Source organism: Gadus macrocephalus, chromosome 17, assembly GCF_031168955.1.
Source record: "Gadus macrocephalus chromosome 17, ASM3116895v1".
In the NCBI taxonomy this organism is placed as follows: domain Eukaryota; kingdom Metazoa; phylum Chordata; class Actinopteri; order Gadiformes; family Gadidae; genus Gadus; species Gadus macrocephalus.
This window is the reverse complement of record NC_082398.1, coordinates 1,254,015-1,272,674: the sequence shown is the minus strand read 5'-3', so window position 1 is coordinate 1,272,674 and position 18,660 is coordinate 1,254,015. Positions and strand designations below refer to the sequence as shown.

The following is an 18,660-nucleotide window of genomic DNA, read 5'->3' as shown; positions in this document are numbered from 1 at the left end:
ATTTCATTTGTATCTCTATCATTATCATTATCCTCAAACGCTCCTTGTGTATTCATTTAGCCTATCAAGGAATGCTGATCTTTCAGCTGTCCAAGGACTGTGTGGCTCAGGGCTGCAGCGTGGACCTCTTCCTGTTCCCCAGCCAGTACCTGGACATCGCCACCAGGGGGATGTGCCCGCGCACACCGGGGGCGCCGTCTACAAGTACAGCAACTTCCCGGTGTCTGTGTTTGTGTGTGTGGGGGTGTGAGTGTTATATTGCTTGTGTGTTTGTTGCTGTGTTGATGGGTTGAGTGTGCGTGTGTGTGTGTCTGTGCGTTTAGAACACATTACAATCTATTTAAACATGGATGTTTTTGTGGCCCGAAATGGGAAAACAATCTATTAATGAAACTGTGGATACTTTCTAGTTAGGCTATTGTCTCTGGCTACAGGCCAGGCATGTGCACTTGAAGCAGACTTTAGATCAGATGTAAAAAAACAACGCTTAGCTTTGCTTTATTATTATATTTACTCAGTAGTTGGCCTCAAGTGATAAAGAAAGAGTAGCAATTAATTAGGATTCAAAAGACTGTTTGTCACACTTTTTTGTTCAATTTACAATTGATTTGAAAATAAAACCAACACACCCACAAACTCAAAATAAAAAGTATGATATCACGTTTGCTGTATTGTCGCAGTAATTTACACACAATACATGCATACACACAAATATGCACATAGAGAATCCCAATGCATTGCACACAAAGCCAAATGAAAATGTGTACCTTTTTCAATATTACCAATGGGAACAACACTATAAATTAGCTTCTTTCAATGTTATGAATTTTGAGAGGCAGACGAATTGTTGTATGTTTTTGTAAACGCATCTGAAAGGCCTTTGCCCCCACACCTTTTGTGATTTCTTTTTTTGTATTGGAGGAAAATAAACAATGTTTCCTCGGTCTTGCTGTGGTTCTTCAGTCCTCCTCAGCCAATGATCTGACGCACGTACACAGTTCAACCCTTGTATTTGGAGCAGCCGTTTGTGATCAGTTGTGACCTGAGCCTTTTTATCCGCCCTTCATTTGACTGAAGTCGATTTCACCCCGATATTGAAGTCCTTCAATAGCTTGGCACCCATTATGGCACTGGTCAAAGGTCAGCCCTGAGAGACAAACACACTGGGTGACTCTGGGAGGAGCAGAGCATGCTGGGAAATGGAATACAGAGAAGCGTATCTCTGAAACCATAGAGAAGTGGTGAGAAATGTATAATCCTTTATAAATGATTATTGAGATGATTCATACTATTATTTATAAGGTTTGTTAATGATTTACAATTTAATACCTTAGTTCTTTATGAACACCGAATATTGCTACAGTTCATGTTTTGTTCAGCTTGCTAGAAAGCAATTGTTAAAGGGTTGATATTACCACCGGGCGTCAGTGTGATTAGCCATGACGAGGCTAAGCACACACACCTGGTGACATAATATCACCACTTCAATTCAAAGTCTTATTGGTCACATGTTTGCAAAAATAACATTTTACACACAGTGAAATTAAAAAGGAGTCATCACTCTGTCATTCACTCTATGTATTTTTATGTGAGCTCATCTAAATTAGGGACAATCTATGCCTAACTAAGAATTTAAAGATCACATTTAAAGCTGGAAAAACCTGAAGTACCATTGCAACAGTACCGATACTCATACCTATTTGTATTCTTAAAATTTTTATTACATTTATTTCACTGACGCTTTTATCAAAAGCAATGTCATAAGTTCATAAACTCATTCAACATGAAGATATGACCCAACAAGTGCAAGAATCACACAAGTACAAACATTTAATCAGTAAGCAGAGTTCGGAATTAATCAAACCAGTAAATTCAGTTATTTAAATGTTTTCTATTAAAAAAAATATTTTAGGGTAGCACATGTTTAGTTTGTGTCATTTCATTAGTTGGACAGTAGCCTATCAGGAACTTATCAGGAAAGGTGTGGTATAATGTCATATTCTGGTCAATATTTCGATTTTATTGATCATTATTTAGCCTTGTGAAATTAAGTCTTGTTCCTTTTTTCTCACAAGTTTTCTAATAATACGAGTCAAGAGATGTTCCTATTATAGGAGAAAGCCACTAATTGCCTAGCTCCTTGAGTTTGTTAATCTGCGTCACAATCACACACAGCTGCTCAGTTGGTAAAGCTGTTGGTGTTCTTTGGGTTGGTATAAGGATTATAATTTATGTTACTTTGTTGTATACAAAATACATCAGGTTTCAGAAGAGAGCGTGGTTGAAGAGACTTGAACCCATGTCTCCAGAATGAGGGTGACCTGCTCTAACAACTACACCACTGAGACACTTTTCGTTAAGTGGTTGGAGGTTATAATTGACATTCAATTTAACGCGACGTGAATCGTTAAGTCAATTATGAACTCTGATTAAGTCTGAACCAGTTGCTCAGTGGGGCAGTGGATAGAGCTGTATGTGTTCTGTTCTTGAGTCGTGAATATGACCTGGGTTCAAATCCTGTCAGGAACACTCACCTTGGATTGGAGTCTTTTTCCAACAATGTCATGTGTATTGTAGGGTCAACAATGAACTTTCTCCCTTTCTAAGTCGGTGTCTCTGTGGCGCAGGTGATAGAGCTGTTGAGGATCTGTTCTGGAGACACCGGTTCGATTCCTGCAATTGGGGGTTTTGTGAGAATCACTCTCTGGTGATTGGATGCGTGTGAATGACTGTCTCTGTGAATGGATGTGTCTGTGAATCAATTAATTCACAGCCATCGATTCACACTGACAGTCATTGGGAATGAATGGGCGAGTGGGAATGACTGTCTGGGAGAGTGGATGACTGTGAATGAGTGCACTCATTCACAGCCATCCATTCCCACAGACAGTCATTCGAAATGAATGTGTGAGTGAATGGACCCAATCAGCAGAGAGTCGTTCCCATAAGACCCCCCCACCGTAGGAGTCAGACCGATGACTCCAGAACAGATCCTCAACAGCTCAAATACCGAGAGGAGGGGACGTTTTGATAAACGTTGCTCTGATAGTTTACCCAAAATGTTGTACTCCCACCTGGATTGCAGGTGGGAGGGTGTCTGTGTGTCCCAGGTGAGAGGGTGTCAGGTGGGAGTTGAACCCCGGTCTCCACGACTGTTACCCAACAGCTCTCTCACATGCGCCACCGAGACACTTACTATTGAGTGGTTGGAGGTTATAATTGACATTCAATTTCACGCGACATTGCTTCTTGTGAATTGTTAAGTCAATTATGAACTCCGATTAAGTCTGAACCAGTGGCTCAGCGGGGCAGTGGGTAGAGCTGCATGTGTTCGGTTCTTGAGTCGTGTATACGACCTGGGTTCAAGTCCTGGCAGGAACACTCACTGTGGATTGGAGACTTTTTCCAACAATGTCATGTGTATTGTAGGGTCAACAATGAACTTTCTCCGTTTCTAAGTCGGTGTCTCTGTGGCGCAGGTGATAGAGCTGTTGAGGATCTGTTCTGGAGACACCGGTTCGATTCCTGCAATTGGGGGTTTTGTGAGAATCACTCTCTGGTGATTGGATGCGTGTGAATGACTGTCTCTGTGAATGGATGTGTCTGTGAATCAGTTAATTCACAGCCATCGATTCACACTGACAGTCATTGGGAATGAATGGGTGAGTGGGAATGACTGTCTGGGAGAATGGATGACTGTGAATGAGTGCACTCATTCACAGCCATCCATTCCCACAGACAGTCATTCGAAATGATTGTGTGAGTGAATGGACCCAATCAGCAGAGAGTCGTTCCCATAAGACCCCCCCCCGTAGGAGTCAGACCGATGACTCCAGAACAGATCCTCAACAGCTCAAACACCCGGAGGGGACGTTTTGATAAAAGTTTCTCCTTTACTTTACTACAAAAATGTTGAACACCCACCTGGATTCCAGGTGAGAGTGTGTCAGGGAGTTCCAGGTGAGAGTGTGTCAGGTGGGACTCGAACCCAGGTCTCCAGAACTGATATCCAACAGCTCTCTCACATGCGCCACCGAGACACTTACTATGATATGGTCGAAAGTTATAGTTGTCAATGACATTTTATGCATCTACAACGACAGTGTTACCCCTTATGTTTTTTTTCAAGACGACCAATAAAAAACGACAGTGTTACCCCTTATGTTTTTTTTCAAGACGACCAATAAAAAACGACAGTTACCCCTTATGTTTTTTTTCAAGACGACCCATAAAAAACGACAGTGTTACCCCTTATGTTTTTTTTCAAGACGACCCATAAAAAACAACAGTGTTACCCCTTATGTTTTTTTTCAAGACGACCAATAAAAAACGACAGTTACCCCTTATGTTTTTTTTCAAGACGACCCATAAAAAACGACAGTGTTACCCCTTATGTTTTTTTCAAGACGACCCATAAAAAACGACAGTGTTACCCCTTATGTTTTTTTTCAAGACGACCCATAAAAAACGACAGTGTTACCCCTTATGTTTTTTTCAAGACGACCCATAAAAAACGACAGTGTTACCACTTATGTTTTTTTTCAAGACGACCAATAAAAAACGACAGTGTTACTCTCATGTTTTTTTTTCAAGACGACCAATAAAAAACGACAGTGTTACCCCTCATGTTTTTTTTCAAGACGACCAATAAAAAACGACAGTGTTACCCCTTATGTTTTTTTTCAAGACGACCCATAAAAAACGACAGTGTTACCCCTTATGTTTTTTTTCAAGACGAGCCATAAAAAACGACAGTGTTACCACTTATGTTTTTTTTCAAGACGACCAATAAAAAACGACAGTGTTACGCTCATGTTTTTTTTTCAAGACGACCAATAAAAAACGACAGTGTTACCCCTCATGTTTTTTTTCAAGATGACCAATAAAAAACAACAGTGTTACCCCTTATGTTTTTTTTCAAGACGACCCATAAAAAACGACAGTGTTACCCCTTATGTTTTTTTTCAAGACAAGCCATAAAAAACGACAGTGTTACCCCTTATGTTTTTTTTCAAGACGACCAATAAAAAACGACAGTGTTACCCCTTGTGTTTTTTTTCAAGACGACCCATAAAAAACGACAGTGTTACCCCTTATGTTTTTTTTCAAGACGACCCATAAAAAACGACAGTGTTACCCCTTATGTTTTTTTTCAAGACGACCCATAAAAAACGACAGTGTTACCCCTTATGTTTTTTTTCAAGACGACCCATAAAAAACGACAGTGTTACCCCTTATGTTTTTTTTCAAGACGACCCATAAAAAACGACAGTGTTACCCCTTATGTTTTTTTTCAAGACGACCCATAAAAAACGAGTGTTACCCCTTATGTTTTTTTTCAAGACGACCCATAAAAAACGACAGTGTTACCCCTTATGATTTTTTTCAAGACGACCAATAAAAAACGACAGTGTTACCCCTTATGTTTTTTTTCAAGACGACCCATAAAAAACGACAGTGTTACCCCTTATGTTTTTTATCAAGACGACCCATAAAAAACGACAGTGTTACCCCTTATGTTTTTTTTCAAGACGACCCATAAAAAACGACAGTGTTACCCCTTATGTTTTTTTCAAGACGAGCCATAAAAAACGACAGTGTTACCCCTTATGTTTTTTTTCAAGACGACCAATAAAAAACGACAGTGTTACCCCTTATGTTTTTTTTCAAGACGACCCATAAAAAACAACAGTGTTACCCCTTATGTTTTTTTTCAAGACGACCCATAAAAAACGACAGTGTTACCCCTTATGTTTTTTTTCAAGACGACCCATAAAAAACGACAGTGTTACCCCTTATGTTTTTTTTCAAGACGACCCATAAAAAAACGACAGTGTTACCCCTTATGATTTTTTTAAAGATGACCAATAAAAAACGACAGTGTTACCCCTTATGATTTTTTTCAAGATGACCAATAAAAAACGACAGTGTTACCCCTTATGTTTTTTTTCAAGACGACCCATAAAAAAACGACAGTGTTACCCCTTATGTTTTTTTTCAAGACGACCCATAAAAAACGACAGTGTTACCCCTTATGTTTTTTTTCAAGACGACCCATAAAAAACGAGTGTTACCCCTTATGTTTTTTTTCAAGACGACCCATAAAAAACGACAGTGTTACCCCTTATGTTTTTTTTCAAGACGACCCATAAAAAACGACAGTGTTACCCCTTATGTTTTTTTTCAAGACGACCAATAAAAAACGACAGTGTTACTCTCATGTTTTTTTTCAAGACGACCAATAAAAAACGACAGTGTTACCCCTCATGTTTTTTTTCAAGACGACCCATAAAAAACGACAGTGTTGCCCCTTATGTTTTTTTTCAAGACGACCCGTAAAAAACGACAGTGTTACCCCTTACGTTTTTTTTCAAGACGAGCCATAAAAAACGACAGTGTTACCCCTTATGTTTTTTTTCAAGACGACGAATAAAAAACGACTGTTACCCCTTATGTTTTTTTTCCAAGACGACCCATAAAAAACGACAGTGTTACCCCTTATGTTTTTTTTCAAGACGACCCATAAAAAACGACAGTGTTACCCCTTATGTTTTTTTTCAAGACGACCCATAAAAAACGACAGTGTTACCCCTTATGTTTCTTTTCAAGACGACCCATAAAAAACGACAGTGTTACCCCTTATGTTTTTTTTCAAGACGACCAATAAAAAACGAAAGTGTTACCCCTCATGTTTTTTTTCAAGACGAGCCATAAAAAACGACAGTGTTACCCCTTATGTTTTTTTTCAAGACGACCCATAAAAAACGACAGTGTTACCCCTTATGTTTTTTTTCAAGACGACCCATAAAAAACGACAGTGTTACCCCTTATGTTTTTTTTCAAGACGACCCATAAAAAACGAGTGTTACCCCTTATGTTTTTTTTCAAGACGACCCATAAAAAACGACAGTGTTACCCCTTATGTTTTTTATCAAGACGACCCATAAAAAACGACAGTGTTACCCCTTATGTTTTTTTTCAAGACGACCCATAAAAAACGACAGTGTTACCCCTTATGTTTTTTTTCAAGACGACCATTAAAAAACGACAGTGTTACTCTCATGTTTTTTTTCAAGACGACCAATAAAAAACGACAGTGTTACCCCTCATGGTTTTTTTCAAGACGACCAATAAAAAACGACAGTGTTACCCCTTATGTTTTTTTTCAAGACGACCCATAAAAAACGAGTGTTACCCCTTATGTTTTTTTTCAAGACGACCCATAAAAAACGACAGTGTTACCCCTTATGTTTTTTTTCATGACGACCGCTAAAAAACGACAGTGTTACCCCTTATGTTTTTTTTCATGACGACCGCTAAAAAACGACAGTGTTACCCCTTATGTTACAGTCGGTCAACGCCTGCCTCCCAGTGGAGCAACACAGCAGCACCACATCGTTGTATTTTATATCATCAGACATGATGCATCACCAGCGCTTCGTTTATAACAATCGTGTCGTCCGCTGTTGTTGTAAAGCCGTGTCCGTCTGTCCGTATTACCCAGTGTGCCTTGCTCTACACCACCGTCGGGGGCCGGAGGCGTCTGCGCGTCCACAACCTCAGTCTGAACTGCAGCTCCCAGCTGATGGAGCTGTTCAAGAGCTGCGAGACGGACTCGCTCATCAACTTCTTCTCCAAAACAGGTGACCATCCAACTCTCTCTGTTCATTCCCGACCCCTCTCCTCACCCTAGGACCAGGTCACACCATTTTAAAGATTAGTGTTTCGACACCGCAGTAACTCTTCTGTGTTCCTCAGCTTATTTGAACCTCAATTTGAGTTTGAATATGGCGTTTAAAGTTGCTTGTCGGACTGTAAACAATGACACGCCGACGGATGAGGAATTCAAGCCCCGAATATGCGGCTCCACCGGTGCCCCGGATATATCGTCCCCATAGGTAGCTCGTTGTCATACCATACGTTTCGAGATTGGTGTTTCATAAAATTCAATTTATGTAATTAAATGAAACAAACAGCAAGTTAAGATTTTGACTTCGTTAATGGAATAATGTTACAACTTAAAAGACATTCCCACAGACGCTTTGTTTCACAGTCAGTCAACGCCTGCCCTCTGATGGACAAAACGAGAACTGCGGGCAGTATATTTTTTGTGGCCAGGAGATAACATACGAGGTGAACTTCGGTTAAGCTCTAAAAACAGATAACTACACATTAAAGACGAAAATACAACAGCAACGCCTCTGTTTTCAAAGTATTGATTTTATTCATAAACTAAAGTTATAAATTAAAAACATTCCCGAACGCCAATAATCACAGTCAGTCAACCCCTGCCGTCTGGTGGACAAAACGGGAACTGCACGCAGTATATATTTGGTGTGGCCAGGAACGCAAAAACATACAAGGTGACCTTCAGTTGAGATCTTTGAACAGAAAACTGTATTGAAACACATAATATGTATAGATAAAACGAGTAAAAAAAAAGTTTAAAAAATAAATCACTTCCGTCACGCCAGAGTACTTCAGTCGCGCCAGGTTCGTTGTCACCATAGATATAGATATTAACTAGATGCCCTACGGCGGCGTCTAGAACGTCACCATAGGCCGCTGTCTTACCACAGTAAAGCTTTCTGGTGGAATCTGTTGTAGCGGACGTAAATCAGTGATCTGCACAAACGCTAATACTATTATCTCGCTGAAATCTTGAAGGATTTACAAACGGTTTGGTTTCTTACAAACTTTAGCTTTTTCTGAGTTTTAGTAGAACATATATTGATTCAACATAAATAACATGAATACCTTCTGCATGTGTGTATTTTTATTGCACCTATCTGTTCTGTTTAATGTTCATTTCATATGAAAACACATGGTTATATATAATTACATAAATACATCTCTGTACAGGGTGGGGATTTCAACATGCAGCCTTTCTTGATGTATATTTGTAAACATCAAGGGAAATCTTGTCCCTATTTTAGAACATTATTCTATTTTTCTTACAACTGAACGACATGATGTCATTGTCGAGGAACGACTCGGAGCTGAGGTTCACTTGCAGGTTTCAGTTGGGGAAAAATGATACAGAATAAAAAACGCTGTGCTCATTTCGGAAGCTCTTCATCTTCCACGCCTCCATCCCGACCGCTGAGGCTCCTGGGAAGTTGAAGAACCGAGACGATAAGAAGCTGGTCAGCACGGACAAGGAGAAGGTGAGGCTCGGGGTCACTGCTTCTACTCTCAGTTCGGCTCAAGCTGGTCGAGGTTATGCACTGATTCAACATATCTGTTCTATTTTATATTTGACTTATGTGCTTAATTACTTATTAAGTTATTTTTAAACATGTTTACATCTCATCTTATAATTATCCCATTTCATTATCCCATTTCATTTGTATCTCTATCATTATCATTATCCTCAAACGCTCCTTGCGTATTCATTTAGCCTATCAAGGAATGCTGATCTTTCAGCTGTCCAAGGACTGTGTGGCTCAGGGCTGCAGCGTGGACCTCTTCCTGTTCCCCAGCCAGTACCTGGACATCGCCACCACGGGGGATGTGCCCGCGCACACCGGGGGCGCCGTCTACAAGTACAGCAACTTCCAGGTGTCTGTGTTTGGGTGGGTTGGTGGGTCGGTTGTGTGTGCGTGTGTGTGTCTGTGTTTGTGTGTGTGGGGGTGTGAGTGTTATATTGCTTGTGTGTTTGTTGCTGTGTTGATGGGTTGAGTGTGCGTGTGTGTGTGTGTCTGTGCGTGTGTGTGTGTGTGCGTTTAGAACACATTACAATCTATTTAAACATGGATGTTTTTGTGGCCCGAAATGGGAAAACAATCTATTAATGAAACTGTGGATACTTTCTAGTTAGGCTATTGTCTCTGGCTACAGGCCAGGCATGTGCACTTGAAGCAGACTTTAGATCAGATGTAAAAAAACAACGCTTAGCTTTGCTTTATTATTATATTTACTCAGTAGTTGGCCTCAAGTGATAAAGAAAGTGTAGCAATTAATTAGGATTCAAAAGACTGTTTGTCACACTTTTTTGTTCAATTTACAATTGATTTGAAAATAAAACCAACACACCCACAAACTCAAAATAAAAAGTATGATATCACGTTTGCTGTATTGTCGCAGTAATTTACACACAATACATGCATACACACAAATATGCACATAGAGAATCCCAATGCATTGCACACAAAGCCAAATGAAAATGTGTACCTTTTTCAATATTACCAATGGGAACAACACTATAAATTAGCTTCTTTCAATGTTATGAATTTTGAGAGGCAGACGAATTGTTGTATGTTTTTGTAAACGCATCTGAAAGGCCTTTGCCCCCACACCTTTTGTGATTTCTTTTTTTGTATTGGAGGAAAATAAACAATGTTTCCTCGGTCTTGCTGTGGTTCTTCAGTCCTCCTCAGCCAATGATCTGACGCACGTACACAGTTCAACCCTTGTATTTGGAGCAGCCGTTTGTGATCAGTTGTGACCTGAGCCTTTTTATCCGCCCTTCATTTGACTGAAGTCGATTTCACCCCGATATTGAAGTCCTTCAATAGCTTGGCACCCATTATGGCACTGGTCAAAGGTCAGCCCTGAGAGACAAACACACTGGGTGACTCTGGGAGGAGCAGAGCATGCTGGGAAATGGAATACAGAGAAGCGTATCTCTGAAACCATAGAGAAGTGGTGAGAAATGTATAATCCTTTATAAATGATTATTGAGATGATTCATACTATTATTTATAAGGTTTGTTAATGATTTACAATTTAATACCTTAGTTCTTTATGAACACCGAATATTGCTACAGTTCATGTTTTGTTCAGCTTGCTAGAAAGCAATTGTTAAAGGGTTGATATTACCACCGGGCGTCAGTGTGATTAGCCATGACGAGGCTAAGCACACACACCTGGTGACATAATATCACCACTTCAATTCAAAGTCTTATTGGTCACATGTTTGCAAAAATAACATTTTACACACAGTGAAATTAAAAAGGAGTCATCACTCTGTCATTCACTCTGTATTTTTATGTGAGCTCATCTAAAGTAAAGTACCATTGCAACAGTACCGATACTCATACCTATTTGTATTCTTAAAATTTTTATTACATTTATTTCACTGACGCTTTTATCAAAAGCAATGTCATAAGTTCATAAACTCATTCAACATGAAGATATGACCCAACAAGTGCAAGAATCACACAAGTACAAACATTTAATCAGTAAGCAGAGTTCTGAATTAATCAAACCAGTAAATTCAGTTATTTAAATGTTTTCTATTAAAAAAAATATTTTAGGGTAGCACATGTTTAGTTTGTGTCATTTCATTAGTTGGACAGTAGCCTATCAGGAACTTATCAGGAAAGGTGTGGTATAATGTCATATTCTGGTCAATATTTCGATTTTATTGATCATTATTTAGCCTTGTGAAATTAAGTCTTGTTCCTTTTTTCTTACAAGTTTTCTAATAATACGAGTCAAGAGATGTTCCTATTATAGGAGAAAGCCACTAATTGCCTAGCTCCTTGAGTTTGTTAATCTGCGTCACAATCACACACAGCTGCTCAGTTGGTAAAGCTGTTGGTGTTCTTTGGGTTGGTATAAGGATTATAATTTATGTTACTTTGTTGTATACAAAATACATCAGGTTTCAGAAGAGAGCTGAAGAGACTTGAACCCATGTCTCCAGAATGAGGGTGACCTGCTCTAACAACTACACCACTGAGACACTTTTCGTTAAGTGGTTGGAGGTTATAATTGACATTCAATTTCACACGACGTGAATCGTTAAGTCAATTATGAACTCTGATTAAGTCTGAACCAGTTGCTCAGTGGGGCAGTGGATAGAGCTGTATGTGTTCTGTTCTTGAGTCGTGAATATGACCTGGGTTCAAATCCTGTCAGGAACACTCACCGTGGATTGGAGACTTTTTCCAACAATGTCATGTGTATTGTAGGGTCAACAATGAACTTTCTCCCTTTCTAAGTCGGTGTCTCTGTGGCGCAGGTGATAGAGCTGTTGAGGATCTGTTCTGGAGACACCGGTTCGATTCCTGCAATTGGGGGTTTTGTGAGAATCACTCTCTGGTGATTGGATGCGTGTGAATGACTGTCTCTGTGAATGGATGTGTCTGTGAATCAATTAATTCACAGCCATCGATTCACACTGACAGTCATTGGGAATGAATGGGCGAGTGGGAATGACTGTCTGGGAGAGTGGATGACTGTGAATGAGTGCACTCATTCACAGCCATCCATTCCCACAGACAGTCATTCGAAATGAATGTGTGAGTGAATGGACCCAATCAGCAGAGAGTCGTTCCCATAAGACCCCCCCCCCGTAGGAGTCAGACCGATGACTCCAGAACAGATCCTCAACAGCTCAAACACCCGGAGGGGACGTTTTGATAAACGTTGCTCTGATAGTTTACCCAAAATGTTGTACTCCCACCTGGATTGCAGGTGGGAGGGTGTCTGTGTGTCCCAGGTGAGAGTGTGTCAGGTGGGAGTTGAACCCCGGTCTCCACGACTGTTACCCAACAGCTCTCTCACATGCGCCACCGAGACACTTACTATTGAGTGGTTGGAGGTTATAATTGACATTCAATTTCACGCGACATTGCTTCTTGTGAATTGTTAAGTCAATTATGAACTCCGATTAAGTCTGAACCAGTGGCTCAGCGGGGCAGTGGGTAGAGCTGCATGTGTTCGGTTCTTGAGTCGTGTATACGACCTGGGTTCAAATCCTGTTAGGAACACTCACCGTGGATTGGATTCTTTTTCCAACAATGTCATGTGTATTGTAGGGTCAACAATGAACTTTCTCCGTTTCTAAGTCGGTGTCTCTGTGGCGCAGGTGATAGAGCTGTTGAGGATCTGTTCTGGAGACACCGGTTCGATTCCTGCAATTGGGGGTTTTGTGAGAATCACTCTCTGGTGATTGGATGCGTGTGAATGACTGTCTCTGTGAATGGATGTGTCTGTGAATCAGTTAATTCACAGCCATCGATTCACACTGACAGTCATTGGGAATGAATGGGTGAGTGGGAATGACTGTCTGGGAGAATGGATGACTGTGAATGAGTGCACTCATTCACAGCCATCCATTCCCACAGACAGTCATTCGAAATGATTGTGTGAGTGAATGGACCCAATCAGCAGAGAGTCGTTCCCATAAGACCCCCCCCCGTAGGAGTCAGACCGATGACTCCAGAACAGATCCTCAACAGCTCAAACACCCGGAGGGGACGTTTTGATAAAAGTTTCTCCTTTACTTTACTACAAAAATGTTGAACACCCACCTGGATTCCAGGTGAGAGTGTGTCAGGGAGTTCCAGGTGAGAGTGTGTCAGGTGGGACTCGAACCCAGGTCTCCAGAACTGATATCCAACAGCTCTCTCACATGCGCCACCGAGACACTTACTATGATATGGTCGAAAGTTATAGTTGTCAATGACATTTTATGCATCTACAACGACAGTGTTACCCCTTATGTTTTTTTTCAAGACGACCAATAAAAAAACGACAGTGTTATCCCTTATGTTTTTTTCTTGACGACCAATAAAAAAACAACAGTTTTTTATTGGTCGTTTTTCATGACGACCAATAAAAAACAACAGTGTTACCCCTTATGTATTTTTTCATGACGACCAATAAAAAACAACAGTGTTACCCCTTATGTTTTTTTCATGACGACCAATAAAAAACGACAGTGTTACCCCTTATTTTTTTTTTCATGACGACCAATAAAAAACGACAGTGTTACCCCTTATGTTTTGTTTGATGACGGGCGATGAAAAACCACACTGCTACACCTTATGTTTAATTTGACAACCGATAAAAAAATTGACAGTGTTACCCCTTATGTTTTTTTCATGACGACCGATAAAAAAAAAGTGTTACCCCTTGTGTTTTTTTTCATGACTATCAAATAAAACAACAGTGTTACCCCTTATGTTTTTTTCAATGACGACCGATAAAAAACGACAGTGTTACCCCTTATGTTTCATCTGTCTAGTGAAGGGATCCATTCTCTCACACATTCATTTCGAATGACTGGATGGCTGTGAATGAGTGCACTCATTCACAGCCATCCAGTCCCCCAGACAGATACAAATACAGAATGTACAGAAGTATATTTAGATTAAGATTGCTCTTATCATCTTTATTGTCATACATATGACCTGTCACATTGATATTAAATCCTGTACGGTGAATAAAAATACTTAGAAGTGTAAAATAATAACTTTTCTGTACAGGGACTTCAACTGAGAAATCGACGCTTCCAACTTCATCAGACGAAACAGTAACGTCTGAACAATTGGCTTCTCGAACAAAGGTTCAAACTTCAACAGCAGATCCATTGACTTCTGCATCCATAGTTCTGACTTCAACAGATGAACCATTGACTTCTGCATCAACAGTTCCGACTTCAACAGATGGACCATTGACTTCTGCATCCACAGTTCTAAATTCAACAGATGAAACAGTTACTTCTGAACCACTGACTTCCAACTACTGTTCAAACTTCAACATCAGAGCCATCGACTTCTGCAATCACAGTTCTGACTTCAACATCAGAGCTATTGACTTCTGCATCCACTATTCTGACTTCAACAGCAGATCCATCGACTTCTGCATCCACATTTATGACCTCAACGAATGGACATTTGATTTCTGCATCCACAGTTCTGACTTCAACAGATGGAACAGTGACTTCGGACCCACTAACTTCTCAAATTACGGTTCAAACTTCAACAGCAGAGCCATCAACTTCTGCATCCATAGTTCTGATTCAAACGGATGTACCAATGACTTCTGCATCAACAGTTCTGACTTCAACAGATGGAACAGTGACTTCTGCCTCTAGTTTTTCTTTCATGACGACCAATAAAAAATGACAGCATCACCCCTTGTGATTTCTTTGAGAACTAACGACACTAATGACATTTTATCAATTATTTATTTTATAATTGATAAAAAACGACAGTGTTACCACTTATGTTTTAATTGATAAAACACGACAGTGTTACCCCTTAAGTTTTTTTACGAAGAATAGTGTTACACCTTATGTTTTTTTTCACGACGAACAATAAAAAACGAGAGTGTTACCCCTTGTGTTTCCTTTGAGAACTAACGACAGTCTTACCCCTTTATTTCATAATTGATCAAAAGCGACAGTTGCCCCTTATGTTTTATTTGATAAAACACGACAGTGTTACCCCTTATGTTTTATTTTAATAAAATAAAATAACATTACCCTTATGATTTTTTCATGACGACCGATAAACAACAGTGTTACCCCTTATGTTTTTAAGATAAAAAAAACACCAGTGTTGTCTGTTAAGTTTGAATTGATAGAAAATTACAGAGTTAGCCCTTATGCCTTATGTTTTTTTCATGACGACCAATAAAAACGACAGTGTTAGCCTTTTAGTTTTTTTTCATTACGCCCGATAAAAAAGAAGACAGCGTTACCCCTTATGTTTTTAAGCAAAAAAAACACCACTCTTGCCCCATCATTGGTTCGACCCGTGGTTAAATTCATCAGACTTATCCGTTTCACCGGTTCGTCAGGGCCCATGAGATTGGTCTCGATAATGTTGTGTCCTTTCCTCTGTTTCTACGGTTGTTGAATTCGGCGGAACAGCTTTACATCTGAATAGTAATATGAGAAAAGAAGGTCAGGTTATGCAAAGGACTACAATGACGAGCATCAAAACAGACTACAGAGGCAAAAGTACAAGAAACCAAGACATCGGCGATCACAACTGACTAAAAAACACGAACCCTTTTTTTATTTCAAATATGAATATATACCTCAACCCCAATATTAACAAAATACACATGGAGGAGGCCAAACAAATGGTGGCTGGACTACTTCCACCAGTCTCCAGACAGAGGCGAAAAAGAGAAGTGAATGACGTTTCCAGTGACAGAATACAAATAATATATTGTATAGGCTTGATATTGATTTGACTGTTTGATTCTTTTGACAGTGATTTGGAGCTGACGGCAGTTAGCATGAAGAAGCTATATCTTTAAGCTTCTGTAGATTATTTGTTAAATAGATTGTGAGGAAACTTTGGTGTGGTTGTTCTTCAATGTATATTTATATCAAATGATGATGATATACTTTACAAAAAATTAAATTTGATTCTATTGGACATTAAAAAAAAATACTTCTTTCTAATTACTTAATTCTATGGTCAATTACTTAATGAGTAAAGTGTATAATACACAATTCCATTAAATAATTGTCTACACCCTAAATCAGTTTTTTTGTCTATATAACGGTAATAAAATTAAGCTATAAAAAAAGCTTACTGACATGTCATAATATTGTTTTATTCTAATGTTTTGGTCTAATAAGTTAAAGAACGCAAAGAAAAAATCCTGAGGTATTTGTCTAAATAACGTTAAACCTTTATTAAGCGCTAAAAGTGGTTATTAACGTGTCGAAATATTTTTTTATTTCCATGTTTTGTTAATTCAAGCGATAAATAAGTTTATTTGTCTATAGAAAAAATAATCGGAGGTAACTTGCGTCCAGCCACAGTACTTCTGTCCCGCCTGGGTGTTCTGTCATGCCAGGGTGTTGTTCTCCGGGGCTGCAGTTGGATACTATTGGATTTCTGTGGCAAGGAAGGCGTGACCTTGGGTGTCTTGAAAGGCGCCTCTAAATTAAATGTATTATTAAATCATAGGAGTTGAACTTCGGTTGAGATCTTTGAACAGAAAACTATAAAAAAAAAATATATATATGCATAGATAAAACGAGTATAGCAACGTTAGACTTGCCTGCAAATAAAAATATATGCTGCAACTCAATACTTGCGTTTAAAGTTGCTCGTCGGACTGTAAACAATTACAGGCCGAGGGATGAGGAATTCTAGCCCCTGATATCCGGCACTACCGGTGCCCCGGATATATCGTCCCCATAGGTAGGTCGTTGTCATCATGGTTGTCATAGCATACGTTTCGAGATTGGTGTTCCATGAAATACTATTTATGCAATTAAATGAACCAAACAGCAAGTTAAGATTTTGACTTCGTTAATGGAATAATGTTACAACTTAAAAGACATTCCCACACACGCTTTGTTTCACAGTCAGTCAACGCCTGCCCTCTGATGGACAAAACGAGAACTGCGGGCAGTATCTTTTTTGTGGCCAGATTACATACGAGGAGAGCTTCGGTTAAGCTCTAAAAACATATAACTACACATTAAAGCCGAAAATACAACAGCAACGCCGCTGTTTTTAAAGTATTGATTTTATTCATATAATAAAGTTATAAATTAAAAACATTCCCGAACGCCAATAATCACAGTCAGTCAACCCCTGCCGTCTGGTGGACAAAACATGAACTGCACGCAGTATATATTTTTTTTTTGTGGCCAGGAACGCAAATAGATTCGAGGTGAATTTCGGCTTTGCTCCATTAGCAGAAAACTGTATTCAAACGCATATGTATAAATAAAACTAGTATAGCAACGTTACACATATACTGCAACGTTATGTAGTATATTTTTGGTGGCGAGGAAGGCGATTTCACACGAGTTGAACTTCGGTTAAGATCTATAAACACAACTGTATCTATTACTAGATTTTTGGGCTCATCTGCAAATAAAGATATGAACTCTAAATCCAAATTTGCATTCAAGTTGCTAATCCGAGATTGCTGTTCAGCAATTTTACAGGCTGAAATAAAACAGCAACACCACTATTGGTATGATTTTGAGTTTATTCATAGAATAAAGTTACAAATGAAAAACATTCCCACGCACACACAGTTCAGGTCAGGTGACCCTCCATCCTCAGTTGTCAGGTCGGAGGTCACTTGCTGGTGGGCTTGTATGGGTCGGACCAGACCTTGACCCCTACAGCGCCACAGGGAAACAACAAGGACAAACGGTAAACGGACTGCATTTATACCGCGCCTTTCTAACTAGTGGCCACTCAGTGCTTTACAATATAGGCTAACATTCACCCATTCACACAGCGATGGCAGAGTCAACCACGCAGGGCGACAGCCAGCTCCTCAGGAGCAGTCAGAGTGAGGCGTCTCGCTCAGGGACGCCTCCACACTCCTGAGCCACATACCGCCCGAGAGATGATATTAGAACCAACTCACGCAACAGTGCAGAACGTTGCCGTTTCAATTTCCACGATTGACCACTGGGTGCTCTTAGCCCAAAGCCATTTCAGCCTAGATATATGATGGATAGATCAGTCACACACAACACTAAGGGGGATGGTGCTGAAATGGGCCTCTAGATGTACACCAAGTTGTTTTAATAACATGCGAAACATGTTGTATCTCTCGAGATTGTCTTGATGAATCACTGAAGACCAGAGGCAGGTTATAAATGTGTCCAGAACACAATGCACCAATAGGATTAAAAAATAAATGTAGAATTTAGTCAACTCTCTCTTTGATGATGATCCTATATTATCACGTTTCCTTGACACTTGATGTCAACCCAAAGTCTGCGTCTTCCTGCATGAAGCCTGGTAGTTAACCCCTGCTTACCGACTGGTTGGATGTCAGCCTGGTTAATCCCGTCCCGGTTCACCTTCTGGACCTGCCCTGAACGAAAAAAAAAAGGGGAAAAGTCAGTTTACAGTCGTCAAACCTATCAGCTTCAAAACCAGGATGTGCATCAACATCAAGACCCTCTTTAATTCACTTATCATC

At 39.7% G+C, this 18,660-nt stretch overlaps 1 protein-coding gene and 4 long non-coding RNA genes across 5 annotated transcripts in view; 3 read left to right on the top strand and 2 right to left on the bottom strand.

Moving 5' to 3' along the window:
* Window positions 1–474: 474 nt before the first annotated feature.
* Window positions 475–4,324, bottom strand: LOC132445562 (uncharacterized). Its single transcript, XR_009522647.1, has 2 exons — window positions 1,697–4,324; window positions 475–1,661 (listed from the first exon to the last, which is right to left on the bottom strand). It is a non-coding gene; the product is annotated as an uncharacterized LOC132445562 (long non-coding RNA).
* A 4,745-nt stretch (window positions 4,325–9,069) lies between these two features.
* Window positions 9,070–10,350, top strand: LOC132445551 (uncharacterized). The gene is made up of 2 exons (XR_009522636.1): window positions 9,070–9,167; window positions 9,401–10,350. It is a non-coding gene; the product is annotated as an uncharacterized LOC132445551 (long non-coding RNA).
* A 3,545-nt stretch (window positions 10,351–13,895) lies between these two features.
* On the top strand, window positions 13,896–16,598 carry LOC132445555 (uncharacterized). The gene is made up of 2 exons (XR_009522640.1): window positions 13,896–15,643; window positions 16,520–16,598. It is a non-coding gene; the product is annotated as an uncharacterized LOC132445555 (long non-coding RNA).
* Window positions 16,599–17,686: 1,088 nt separating this feature from the next.
* The window catches only part of smim20 (small integral membrane protein 20), a 1,276-nt gene continuing 302 nt past the window's right edge, over window positions 17,687–18,660 (bottom strand). The window contains exons 2-3 of the mRNA XM_060035623.1: window positions 18,496–18,552; window positions 17,687–17,842 (exon numbers count right to left, since the gene is read on the bottom strand). Of these exons, the coding sequence (XP_059891606.1) occupies window positions 17,799–17,842; window positions 18,496–18,552 (101 nt within the window). The 3' untranslated portion in view covers window positions 17,687–17,798. The remainder of the gene's footprint in view (window positions 17,843–18,495; window positions 18,553–18,660) is intronic.
* Window positions 17,782–18,660, top strand: part of LOC132445561 (uncharacterized) — a 1,026-nt gene continuing 147 nt past the window's right edge. The window contains exons 1-2 of the long non-coding RNA XR_009522646.1: window positions 17,782–17,876; window positions 18,473–18,660. The exon at window positions 18,473–18,660 is cut by the window's right edge and continues 147 nt beyond it. This is a non-coding gene — a long non-coding RNA (uncharacterized LOC132445561). The remainder of the gene's footprint in view (window positions 17,877–18,472) is intronic.